The sequence below is a fragment of the Pseudopipra pipra genome, chromosome W (assembly GCF_036250125.1).
Source record: "Pseudopipra pipra isolate bDixPip1 chromosome W, bDixPip1.hap1, whole genome shotgun sequence".
Taxonomy (NCBI): domain Eukaryota; kingdom Metazoa; phylum Chordata; class Aves; order Passeriformes; family Pipridae; genus Pseudopipra; species Pseudopipra pipra.
Genome location: NC_087580.1, coordinates 34,434,342 through 34,447,244, shown reverse-complemented (window position 1 = coordinate 34,447,244; position 12,903 = coordinate 34,434,342). Strand labels below are relative to the sequence as shown.

General features: G+C 48.0%; 1 protein-coding gene across 1 annotated transcript in view; it reads right to left on the bottom strand.

Annotated features, from left to right (window-relative positions):
* Positions 1-11,956, bottom strand: part of LOC135405001 (zinc finger protein 420-like) — a 44,492-nt gene extending 32,536 nt beyond the window's left edge. Inside the window, exon 1 of the mRNA XM_064639722.1 lies at positions 11,211-11,956. Coding sequence (XP_064495792.1) covers positions 11,211-11,956 — 746 coding nt within the window. The remainder of the gene's footprint in view (positions 1-11,210) is intronic.
* Positions 11,957-12,903: the final 947 nt, after the last annotated feature.

Here is a 12,903-nt window from a genome sequence, read left to right as displayed (position 1 = left end):
CAGCACAATTCATCATTTATACATCTCTGGGTCAAATTCAATGGGTAGACATGAAATTAGAAGGCAGATGCATAATAATATTTCATTGCACATAAAATTATTGCAACAACAACCTGATGACCTCCACGAAAATCCTGAGCAGGAAGGCTGGTCCATTAAAGAGGCCCATTCTGAATGCTACACATCAGAAACTTGGCACATAATTGCTCCTGAAAAGCATCCAGTCATTGTTTTTCTTATGGCATCTTTGACCTCCTGGTTCCTGAGGCTGTAGATGAGGGGGTTCAGTGCTGGAGGCACCACCGAGTACAGAACTGATAGTGCCAGATCCAGGGATGGGGAGGAGATGGAGGGGGATTTGAGGTGGGATAACAGGACAGTGCTGACAAACAGGGAGACCACGGCCAGGTGAGGGAGGCACGTGGAAAAGGCTTTGTGCCGTCCCTGCTGAGAGGGGATCCTCAGCACAGCCCTGAAGATCTGCACATAGGAGAACACAATGAAAATGAAATAACCGAACACTAAACAGGCACTAACCATAAGAAGCTGAATTTCCCTGAGGTAGCCTGAGTGTGAGCAGGAGAGCTTGAGGATGTGTGGGATTTCACAGAAGAACTGGCCCAGGGCATTGCCCTGGCACAGGGGCAGGGAAAATGTATTGGCTGTGTGCAGCAGAGCACTGAGAAAGCCAGTGGCCCAGGCAGCTGCTGCCATGTGGGCACAAGCTCTGCTGCCCAGGAGGGTCCCGTAGTGCAGGGGTTTGCAGATGGCAACGTAGCGGTCGTAGCACATGATGGTGAGGAGGGAAAACTCTGCTGAGATGAAGAAGAAAAAGAAAAAGAGCTGTGCAGCACATCCCATGTAGGAGATGGTTGTGGTGTTATGGAGGGAATTGTCCATGGCTTTGGGGACAGTGGTGCAGATGCAGCCCAGGTCTGTGAGGGAGAGGTTGAGCAGGAAGAAGCCCATGGGGGTGTGCAGGTGGTGGTCACAGGCTACGGCGCTGAGGATGAGGCCGTTGGCCAGGAGGGCAGCCAGGGAGATGACCAGGAAGAGCCAGAAGTGCAGGAGCTGCAGCTCCCGCCTGTCTGCAAATGCCAGGAGGAGGAAGTGGGGCATGGAGCTGCTGTTGGGCATTTGCTGTTCCTTAGGACAGGGTCTGTTGAGAAAAGGAAAGCACAGGGAACAATTAAGACAGGCCCCTCTCCGCAAAGCCAGGGCAGTTTTCAGGGAAACCCCCTCCAAGTCAAGGCATTTCTTTTCTCTAGTTTGTGCTCTCTGAGGGTGCTGTGAGGAGCAGGAGCTCTCCCCATGTGCTGCCAAGGACTCAGCTTTGCTCTGCTGCAGTGCAGACACGGAGCTGGTTTGGGACAGCTCTCATGATCACAGGGGATGTCACATGGAACCCAGCTTTGATGGAAAAGTTAAAATCCTGTGCTGTTTTCTTGGAGTAATTTGGGCTGCAGAAGAGAGGCACAGAGTATCCTTAAAATAATTTTTACTGGGTTTTTTGGTTACAATGATAACACCTGGGGGTGTTTTTTTAGGGGCAAATTTTTCTGATGACAAATCTGAAGATTCTTGAGACAGGATAGGCAGAAGGGCTGAGCTCTCCCTTGCTTATTGCAGAGCCAGGAGAGCTGCAATGCCTCTCAGTCTGTTTCCCATCTGCCCTGCACTTTCCCTTGGGCTGCCTTGAAGATGACTTCACACACAGATTCATCCTTAAAAACCCCACCAAGATCTGTGCTGAGAGCAGGACAGTGCTGCTTGAAAGGGCAGCTCTGGGAAGTGTCCCCTGTGTCAGCCCAGAGGTGCAGCTGTTCTGGACAGAGCAGGACAGGAGCCCTCCTGCAGAGAAGGCAAGCGCTGGGACAGGAGAGTGCCCACCCCCAAGGGAAGGCTCAGCACTGCCCAGGATCCTGTGCTCATCTCTGATCCTGCCTGAAATATTCATCTCTAAGAGTAAAAAGTTGGAATTTCACTGCAGCCTCCTGAATGGAGAGAACAATGTCTATGCTACAATGCCTAAGCAGGAAACACACCTCAGGACTAATTCCTTTCCTGTAGCCCCTGTCTTTTGTGAGCTTTGCAAAAACGTCTCCATTCAATATGGTGTAGTGGTCTGGAGCTGTGAGAAGGTCTGACTCTGCAACAGAGAGACATGGAAAAGGTCCTCCTTCAGCTGCCAGGTTTGCTCCTTGCCCACAGCCCTTCTGTCCCAGCCCTGGCAGCAGCTCCCCGGGCCGGCTGAGAGCTGCCCCTGGCAGGCAGCAGAGTCCCTGCCCAGCACAGCACCCTGGGCTGCAGGACCCTGCTCTGCCCCAGAGCCCTGGGCACCCCTGGCTGCACCCCCGACTTCACAGCTCTTCCAAAGAGCCCCAGAAGAGCCCCCTCCTCACCCATCCCATCAGTTGGGACTGAGCCAGCTTTAGAAGATGCCTCCAGGAGCTGCCCCTGCACTGCCCTGCAGCCACAGACTCACCATGTGCAGCCCTGCCAAGATTCCTCCTGCAGGGAGCTCTCAGTCCTCCTGCCAGTGCTGAGCCCCTTGAAGCTCTGTCTGTGCCCTGCTGGTGTCCCTGAGCTGCCCTGGCAGTGCCCTCAGCCCTACTGGGCTGTGCAGAGGAGCTGCTCACCAGCAGAGCTGTCTCTTTGAAGCTCTTCTTGCTTGCCAGGAGCTCCCTGTGTGCCAGGAGCCCGGCCCAGCTCAGCAGCACAGCAACAGCCCCAGGCATTTCATGACCCTCAGGGGGTTTGATGTTGTTTACATGAGACTCAGTCCCTGAGAGGAAGTTCAAACAACTTCTCAAGAAGTCAAAGTGAGATTGAAACACTAAAGTTTCTTGTAGTGCTAATGAGTCTCACTGAGGGACACAACTGAGAACGTGTCCCCAGGTTTCAGTTAGAGCAGAAAAGTGCAGACAGTGATGACAAGGATGGACAAGCAAGGGAAAGGTGGCTCTGATGTTGAATAAAGCTTGACTTGTTTCTTTAATCCAGAGGACCAAGCCCTGACCCCAGCCCCTGGGAAGGCAGATCCTGTCCCTGCCTCATTCCTCAGGGCTCTTCCTGGGGCACTGGGATGTGGGATGTGCAATGCCATGGGCAGGACCATGGGGTGGCACCTGCCAGGCTGCTGAGCAGGGACAAGGAGGCCATGAGGCCCCAGGGCTGCAAGGGCCACTCCCCTCCTCCTGGCATCAGGGGCACAGACAGCAGCCATGGCCAAAGGCCTGCAGAAGGTGGCTCTGTCAGGGCCTTTCAGCTTCTCCCCATCCCTGTCTCCTCTCCAGCCCAGGCTGTCCTACGGTGTCCATGCCCTGCCCCTTTCCCTGCAGGCTGTCGTCATCCCCCCGGCTGCCCCACCTGGCTGGCACCTTCCTGCACTGACATCTCTGCGTCCTCCCTGGTTCTTCCTGCACACACAAAGCCTTGGGCTCATCCAGACTCCTTCTTTGTGACATATTGCACCACAACACTGACCTCAGAGGGAAATTTCTGACTTCTTGTCACCAGTCTAGGCCACCCCAGCTGCCCTTGGTGGCACTAGTTCTTTCTTAGGCTGTTTTCTGACAGGAAGAAAAGCTCCACCAGCTCTGACACCCCCCTTCCAGACCTCTCAGGCTACTCCTCTACTGTCCTCAATCTTTGCACCACTGACCCCTGAGTCCTCAGCCTCTATATACGGGTCATGTGCTTGAGGCCACAAATTCTTTCCTGGTACATCTCTGGGACCTCTCCAGGGTTTTGGAAGATGACAATAGAGTGCTCTTATCCCAGGAAACACAGAGGGACCCTTTTTTCCAAGGGTTGTCTTGGCAGAATGAGGCACAATCTCTTTAAACTTTCTGGCACAAGGGAGCTCTGAGCTCTGGGTACGGAGGGAGCTCCAAGTGCCAACCACTGGAGTGGGAGCTACAAATCCTCAGGGCTTGTGTTCTTTGGAGGGCCAGACACTGGTGAGAGTGGTGTGTGTGTGTGTGCTCATGTAAGGACTTGAAGGGCACAATGAACTGTCTCAAAACACTGTCAAAGCAGGAAAATCCCATAAGGCGCCACAGCACATAAGCACTGGTGGCAAACAGGAAGGCCTTTAATTCCAAGACCTAAACAGAGGTGAAGCTTTGGAATTAGCCCTAAGGACAGAATTGCACTGTGCAGAGTGTGGGAAAGAGCAGACAGCCCCAACAGGAAGCCAGGGCTGGTAAGGCAGGTCTGGGGAACCCATCCAGACAAAGATTCCCACCTGCAGACTGGAAGCACACTGGGCAAAACTCCCACCATGGCAAGGTGTGGGAAAGGAAGCAAGTCCTTGTACATGTGCCAGCCCAAGCTGTGGGAACAGCATCTACCCCCTGAATACCCGGGGCTTGGGCTGTATAAAAGTGATAGCCCAGAAGCACAACTTGGGGACCCTCCACCGAGCAGAGCAGGGGGAAGAAGGACCGGTGGGAGCCTCAGGGATCTCCATGGTGTGATACATTTACTTCATCTCTGTCTCTCTCTCAGTGGCTTCCCACCACCCTCTTCTTCTCTCTCTTTCCATTTCTTTCTCTGTCTCTGCCTCCTATTTACTGTTAAATCAAACCTGGACTGCTTGACTTTGGCACATGGTCTCCTTTGCAGCTGAATTTGGGCAGAGGCATCTTTTCATAATGGGAACCTGACAGTATCCATGAGGTTTTACGGTGTGGGAATGGTCACTGGATTCAATGAGGTTCCACAGAGTCACAGGGTCCATTTGGCTTCGTAAGGCTCTGTAGGGTGATAATGGACCCTTGATTCCATGAGTTTGCAAAATGTCTCAGGACTCCTTTGGTTCAAGGAGGCCCCACATATCACAGTGGCCCCTTGGTTCCATGAGATTCCACAGTGTCCCAGGACTCCTTTGGTTCCATGAGGCCCTGCAGTGTCACAGAAGCTTTTGAGTGCACGAGGTTCCTCAGTGTCACAATGGTCTCTTGATTCTATGAGGTCCTGAAATGTCTCAGGGCTCCCTTGGTTCCATGAGGCTCTTCATGGCACAATGAACCCTTAATTCCATGAGATTCCACAGTGTCCAAGAATTCCTTTGATTTCATGAGGCCCTGGAGCGCCACAATGGCCCCTTGATTCCATGAGTTTCCGCAGTGTCCCAGGGTTCCTTTGGCTCCAGAAGGCCCTACAGTGTCACAATGGCCCCTTTACTCCAGGAGGTTCCACAGTGTCCTTGCTGGAACACACATGGCTGTAATGTTGTCACCCCTGCAGAGCTGCCTCCAGCTCTGGGCTCCAGCACAGGAAGGACATGGACCTGTTGGAGCGAGACCAGAGGGGACCAGCAATAGGATCAGATGGATGGAGCAGCTCTGCTGTGAGGAAAGGCTGAGAGAATTGAGATTGTTCAGGCTGGAGAAGAGAAGGCTTTGGGGTGACCTAATTGTGGCCTTCCAGTGCCTGAAGGGAGCCAACAAGAAAGATGGAGAGAGACTTTGGACAAGGGCCTGGAGTGACAGGACAAGGAGAATGGCTTCACACTGAGAAAGGGAAGGGTTAGATGGGATATTAGGAAGAATTTGTGGACTGTGATGGTAGTGAGATCCTGGCACAGGTTGGTCAGAGAAGTTCTGGCTGCCCCATCCCTGGAAGTGTTCACAGCCAGGTTGGATGGGGCTCTGAGCTCTGAGTCTAGTGGAAGGTGTCCCTGCCCATGGCAGGGGGTTGGACTGAGATTCTCTTTAAGGTCCCTTCCAACCCAAACCATTCCATGATTCTGTGACTGGTGGAGGATGTGGTGGTCGGAGCCGATGGGCACAGAGACCCCAAAATGATGGATTTTTCCATTCTGGGTGAAGGAAGGAGGGGGCAGCAGGACTGACACCCTGGACTGCTGGTGGTCAGACTTTGTCCTGTTTGGGAGACTGACTGAGCTGGGTGTGAGTGTGGATGTGCTGGAGGGCAGGAAGGCTCTGCAGAGGGATCTGGACAGGCTGGATCAAGAAGGTCAAGTGTCAGGACCTGCCCTTGGGTCCCAACAACCCCCTGGAATGCTCCAGGCTGGGGGCAGAGGGGCTGGAGAGCTGCTCAGCAGGAAGGGACTTGGGGGTGCTGCTTGACAGGGGCTGGATATGAGGCAGAGTGTGCCCAGGAGGGCAAGAAGGCCAAGGGCATCGTGGCCTTTGTGGAGAAGAGTGTGGCCAGCAGGAGCAGAGAACTGATTGCCCCTCTGTGCTGGGCACTGGGGAGGCCCCACCTGGAGTGCTGTGTCCAGTTCTGGCCCCTCAGTGCCCAAAGGCCCTTGAGGGGCTGGAGCGTGTCCAGAGAAGGGAACGGAGCTGGGGAAGGCTCTGGAAAACATGTCTGCTGAGGGACGGCTGAGGGAACTGGGCTTGTTGAGTGTGGAGAAGGGGAGGCTCAGGGGGGACCTCATTGCTCTCTACAAGGCTATTTGAGAAGTGGCTTGTAATTTTTATAATCTGTGTATATAGATACATATGCCTTGTATTTGTGGAAAATAAATCCATTTCATTAAATGTCCCATTTCACCAGGGAGAACCTGCGTTAAACTTTGATTGTATTTTGTACTTAATGAGTTTGTATCATTAATGGTTGGGTATATTGTAGAACTCACATTTGACAGCAGTAACAGCAGTAACAGGAGACTTCATGTATTTGTAGAGGAGATTTTTGGGGCCTGTTTCTTGGTTTTGGGAACACAAAGGCTGATGCTTGGCAAGGATAGAATATTGTTATTGTAGTGTAGGTCATATTTTTATGTATTGATGGATGTCCTGCAGCAAACAGGGCTGATGTGCAAATGTGTGTGTCAGTGTGTTCTGGAACCTGGTTGTGTAACTGTCTGATGGGATCTGTGAGAACTGAGAGTTGGTGTTTAGAAATGATCTCATACCTGAAGAACAACAGAGCATATCTGAAATCCCATGGGAATTTTCAGTTTAGAGGGTCAAACCCACAGATATTGCACAGTCTGTTACAATGAAGGCAAGACCAGTCTGATGATAATGAGGGGACTGAGCCTGTGAGACCCAAGACTTGTGTTCCTAATGTTAAATCCTGAATGTCTAAAGCTGCAACTTTTAACTGACCTGCTCTTCAAAAAATAGCAAAATTAAAGATTAAAATTAAACCCCGCAGTGTCAGGAGCAGATCTTGGCTGACCTGCATGTTCCATGCTAAATACAAAATTGAGCACTTCAGTCATAATGGTCTGCACCTTTCCTGGATTGCCCTGATGCTGTTTGTGCTGAACAGGTGTTACAATAAAGGCAGTTTTACCTGTCCCTTGTTTACTTTTCTGAGCTCTTTGGAGCTGTCTTTTCTTGTAAGAGCAATATATGGTTATCTGTGTTTGTCTGGTGGTAATTTCTCAAGGGATTTGTGCACAGGACGGGGCCTGAATTTCTTGGGTGGTTTGCACAGGTTCTTTGATAACACATTCCCTGGTGATACTTGAAAGTTTTTTATAAAATGTCTTTTGTAGCATATGCTGTCATCTGTAATGCTTGTTTGTTTGTTTGTTTGTTTTCAGGGATGGGACTTGTGTAATACTCACAGTCTAATGCTTGGTCCTTAGGATTTCTTTATTATTTTTAATTTTAATTCAAGTGTTTTAGTATCCCATTTTCCCTGCAGATGTGTGGAGGAATTGATTTGCTCACTGTAAGCAAAATAGCTGCTCTTGGTTGAAGGACTGGTAAGTTGTAATTCCTAATAACATTTACTTTTTAGCTTTTTAAAAACACCCAGTGAAGCAGACAAGGCTCTAACGTTGAACTGGCTGCAGCTTTTGGTTGAATACAGTCAGTAACTGTCTCCTGTTCTACAGTTGTTCTGTTGCTGTTTTTCATTCACAAAGGTCTGGCTTTGCCCAAAATGATCTGTAATGCCAGGACAGTTTGGTATTTGTTTGGTTTTGTTTTTTTTTTAAATTAAACTGCGTGCTGATAGACTTCAGATCATTCCTCACATAGTCAAAAAAACCACAACATTGGCAGGCTTGAGTAGAAAAAATTAAATTAAAATTAATAATTAAAAAATTATTCATCTCTACTGGATGAATAAGGGAACAGAATCTTTTCCAGTTTCCTGAACTAAAAGGAATTTGGTCTTGACCTTTTGTTGTCCCTGCCACATTTTGTGACTTTGGACCAGTTTTATCACCGAGTTCAGTCCTGAAGCAAAAAAGTGGAATTCATGAATTGGAGGAATTCAGTTTTTAATGCGTGTCCATGAGCTTAGTTTTGATGCTTTTTGGCAAGTATTTAATCTCTTCTGCTCCTGGGCTCTGTGAGTTTTATTACTTTGTTCCTTCAGAAGTCTTAAACTGTTTTTCCCACTGCAGATCTGTGTAGAACAGCAGATTTCTTGCCACGTTTCTCCTTCCAGCTCTTCCTCAAAACTCTTCCTGTGCCATCCACTGACGTCTTTCTAGCCCCCAGTCATCTGCTCGAATCTCTAAAACATGTGACTCATGTTCCATTTTTATATTCATCTTCACATGACTCCTGAATCTTTCTGTGTGCATTTTTGTTTGTTTCCTCACTGGGTTGTAAATGAGCTGTTGTCACATCTGGTTTCTTGGGTAGGACTTTGGCCTTTCAGTTACACACCGAGTAATTCTTCCCTCCTTTTCTGGTTTATAATCCTTACCTAAAGGAAGGGGCTGAATGTGAAAGCCTTAATTTACTTAGTGAAACAGTTGTCTACAAAAGAAGTTGCTTCAAACACCAATTGCAAAAGCATCCAAATGTGTGGATCCTGAAAGATCCAGTATTGCCCTCTCTGGTGAGCGTAGATAATGTTTAGTTGAAGCACCAATTTTTATTTTCCAATTGTTTAAGAGAAGAGGGAAAATACTTGAAAACACCAGGAGCTTTATTGAAGTTGACATACTTTGCTTAATGCAATAAAGTTTATGATTTCAAACTAACACCCAAAAAAGAGTGCATCTGTGAATAAAGTCACATCTTACTGGGAATTCCTCTCTAAATCTGAGAAACCTGGCAAACAGCCTTAGCTAAAAATACCCAAACCTACATGAGTTGTGCTTTGACTGCTGTGCTTACAGAACATCTGATGGTGGTAAAATATAAATATGTAAAAAATGTTTAAATAAAATAAATGTTTAAATAAAATGGTATCCAAATATAAACTTGAATTCCTACGCCTTATATATATATAAAAAAAATATAAATACGTTAAAAATGTTTAAATAAAATACATGTTTAAATAAAATAAATATTTAAATAAAATGGTATCCCAATAAAAATTCAAATTCCTACGCCTTAAATACATTAAAAAAATATAAATAAAGATATAAAAAATGTTTAAATAAAATAAATGTTTAAATAAGATGGTACCCAAATAGAAATTCAAATTCCTACGCCTTAAATATATTAAAAAAATACAAATAAAAATATAAAAAATGTTTAAATAAAAATTGTTTAAATGAAATGGTATCCAAATATAAATTCAAATTCTTTTGCCTTAAATATATAAAAAATATAAATACCTAAAAAATGTTTAAATAAAATAAATATTTGAATAAAATGGTACCCAAATATAAATTTGAATTCCTGCGCCTTAAATATAAAAAATGTAAATATATTAAAAATGTTTAAATAAAATAAATGTTCAAATAAAATGGTATTCAGCAAAAAACTGAAGAGAAAAACTTTGTAAATTTTGTTTCAGAATCGTTGCCTTGAACCTTTGGTCGAGGTTGGGAATGGTTTGTCTCCCTTGGCAGGGAGGGTCAGTACTCTTTGTCATTCTGACATGACTGCCCAGGGCCCTGATTTTATTGTGGCCAAAATACTGGGCTTGGAAACCAAACCAGGAGCTGGTAGGTAACAGCAGCTTGAAAAGTGGGCTGATGCCTAATTGATGTGGCAGAAGGAATGAAAGACTCATGACAGCTAAGAAAAAAATTGGGCTTTTCAGTGCCTACCTCAGGTTAGGATCACTGCCTGTGTCTTAGTGGAGGAAGATGTTTTTGTAACTTTATTGAAACTTGTTAGTAAAATGTGCCTGAATTCCTAAGGAAACAACCACTGTGAAATCTTTAAAAACCAAATGGAGATTTCCAAAGTGTAGAAGTTGCTATTAATATTTTGGCCGTTCTGTGGCATCTTTTTGGTGTATGAATAACTCTGAGAACAAGAACGTGTTCTTAATTATAACACATTATCAGGTCTCTTTACTGCTAATTATTTTACAAGGTTGAGAGAAGAGTTTAAGATGAAAATTGTGGGGTTACTTGCAAAGTTTTTGGTACAACCAATGCAGTTGGACCTGGTGGGGAAATTTGCCCTTAAATTGGTTTTGGCAGATCTCATGAGTGTCTGAGGCAGAGGCCAACCCAACTGGAAAGAGCCTTTCAAGGGTGACTAAGATGTAACTAAATTACCTATCTGGGAGGTGGGGAAAGCTGATGTCAGGAATTAACTTTCCTTATTTTAGGCTTATTAAAAATAAAATAATACATAAATATTAAAATTATTTTAATGGTCTTATTTATGGGGGTTTCACTGTGCTTATGTTAGTACTTCTGAGTGTTTGATTGTCACAAAAATGGACAGCTTCGTGGTTTTTTTTTTTTATTTTTCATGTTTTGATACTTTGGTCAAGGCATTAACATTAAAAATCATTCAAAACTTTAATTCATGTTCAAACACCGAAATAGATTTGAAATGAGGGTAATGAGAACAGTGGGGGAAAAAAAAACCCCAAGCCCAAAACCAAAACAACCCCCAAAACTGTTCATTTTTCCATTGTATTTTAAACAAGGAAGTCTGTAGAGCAGCAGAAAACAGGACACGTGGGCAGGTGTGAAAGTCAGACTGGGGCTTGTTGCACTGGTTCCAGTGCTCTTTGCTTCAGTGTAACTGGTCATTTTGAGATGAGACTGGGGAAACTGGGCTGCCAGGGCAGAGACCACTGGCTGGCCCCACTGGTTTTTGCTGGGCAGTGGGTAATTTCTGCCTCACTTGTCAGAATCAGCCCATGGTTATCAGGGAACGGGGTAGTGGTGAATTTGGCTTTCAGACTAAAATAAGGTTAAACTTACACATATTCCAAAGAATAAATTGATGTTGGAGTGCAGATACTCAAAATCCTGAAGACGTTTTGAAACCTTTTTTGTGTGTCAGTCCTACGGCCGAAGCTCTTCCCGCAGTCGGGGCACTCACTCACAGGGCTTCCCTTACTGGTGGGTCCGTTGGTGTTTGGTCAAGTGACAGCTCTGGGTGAAGCTCTTCCCACACCCACACTCTCCACACTTGTAGGGCCTCTCCCCGGTGTGGATGCGCCGGTGCCTGACGAGGGTGGAGTTGTGCTTGAAGCCCTTCCCACAGTCAGTGCAGCGGAAGGGCCTCTCATCCGTGTGCGTCCGCTGGTGCACAAGGAGATGTGAGCTGGTGTGAAACCTCTTCCCACATTCCAAGCACTTGTAGGGCCGTTCTCCAGTGTGGATGCGCTGGTGGATGTGGAGGGTGGAGCTCTGGTAGAAGCTCTTCCCACATTCCCCACACGTGTAGGGCCGTTCCCCAGTGTGGATGAGCCGGTGGGTGAATAGGGTGGAGCGATGGTTGAAGCTCTTCCCACACTCCCCACATGTGTAGGGCCGTTCCCCAGTGTGGATCATCTGGTGGTGGCAGAGGGTGGAGCTCTGCTTGAAGCTCATCCCACATTCCCCACATGTGTAGGGACACTCCCCAGTGTGGATGAGCTGGTGGGAGAGGAGGCAGGAGCTCTTCCTGAAGCCCTTCCCACATTCCCCACATGTGTATGGCCATTCCCCAGTGTGGATATGGTGGTGTCGGATCAGGTCGGAGCTGTCCCTGAAGCTCTTCCCACATTCCCCACATGTGTAGCGCCGTTCCCCAGTGTGGATTTGCTGGTGTCGGATCAGGCTGGAGCTGTGCCTGAAGCTCTTTCCACATTCACCACACATGTAGGGATGTTCTCCAGTGTGGATGTGCTGGTGTTGGATTAGTTCAGTGCTTGTCCTGAAGCTCTTCCCACATTCCAAGCACCTGAAGGGCTTCTCCCTGCTGGGAGGCTGATCAGGGACCACCAGCTCAGAGCTCCGCCTCAAGCTCTGGCCGCCTTCCCAACACAGGCTGGCTCTTTCCTCCTCAGAGCACCCTGGGATGGCTTTGGAGCCCCTCCTGCGGGGGGATCTCCGGCCCTTTTCCTCCCCGCTGCCTTCCTGCGCCATGGAGCCCTTCAAAACGGCCTCTCCCACCAGGGTCTCACGGGGGGATTTGTCCTCCGGGCTCTCCGTCCTCAGCTCGGGGCCTGGGGCAGGAAGCAAGAAGGACAGGCAGGGGATTTGCCTCCGGCCCACAGGGAAGGCCAAGGACATCCCCCCAACTCTGGCCCCGGCAGGACGGCGGCGCCAGCGGGGTTGTCCTGCAGCCGGGGCCATGCTCGGCTGACAGAGCCAGCACAACACCCGCCCAAAGGGACACTGACTCCCTCCTCACCTGCCTGGGGGGCCCAAGGCATCTTCCTCTTCCTCGCAGCCTCCTCCTCCATCCGCCCAAGCTTTGGGAAGGGCAAATCCTGATGAGGGGGAGAAAACAAGGGCTGAGCGCGTTGGCTTGGGGGTTCCTCCTGCCCAAGTCCATCTCTAGAACTCACCGGGCATCCTGTGTCCATAAAACCCTCCAAAACACCAAGACTCAGCCCAGAAAAACCCAAACCACCGAGATTCAGGAAAAAACCCTCTTAGAAATAGTGAGACGAATCCCCCACATACTGCAAAAATTTTAGACTCAGCTAAAAAGTACTCTAAAATACCAAGATTCAGCCATAAAAACTCTCACAGGAGTTCCCCCTCTCTGGTCTCTCCCCTCTGGGGTTCAGAGGGTCTCCCCTGTCTGGGATGCTGGGAGT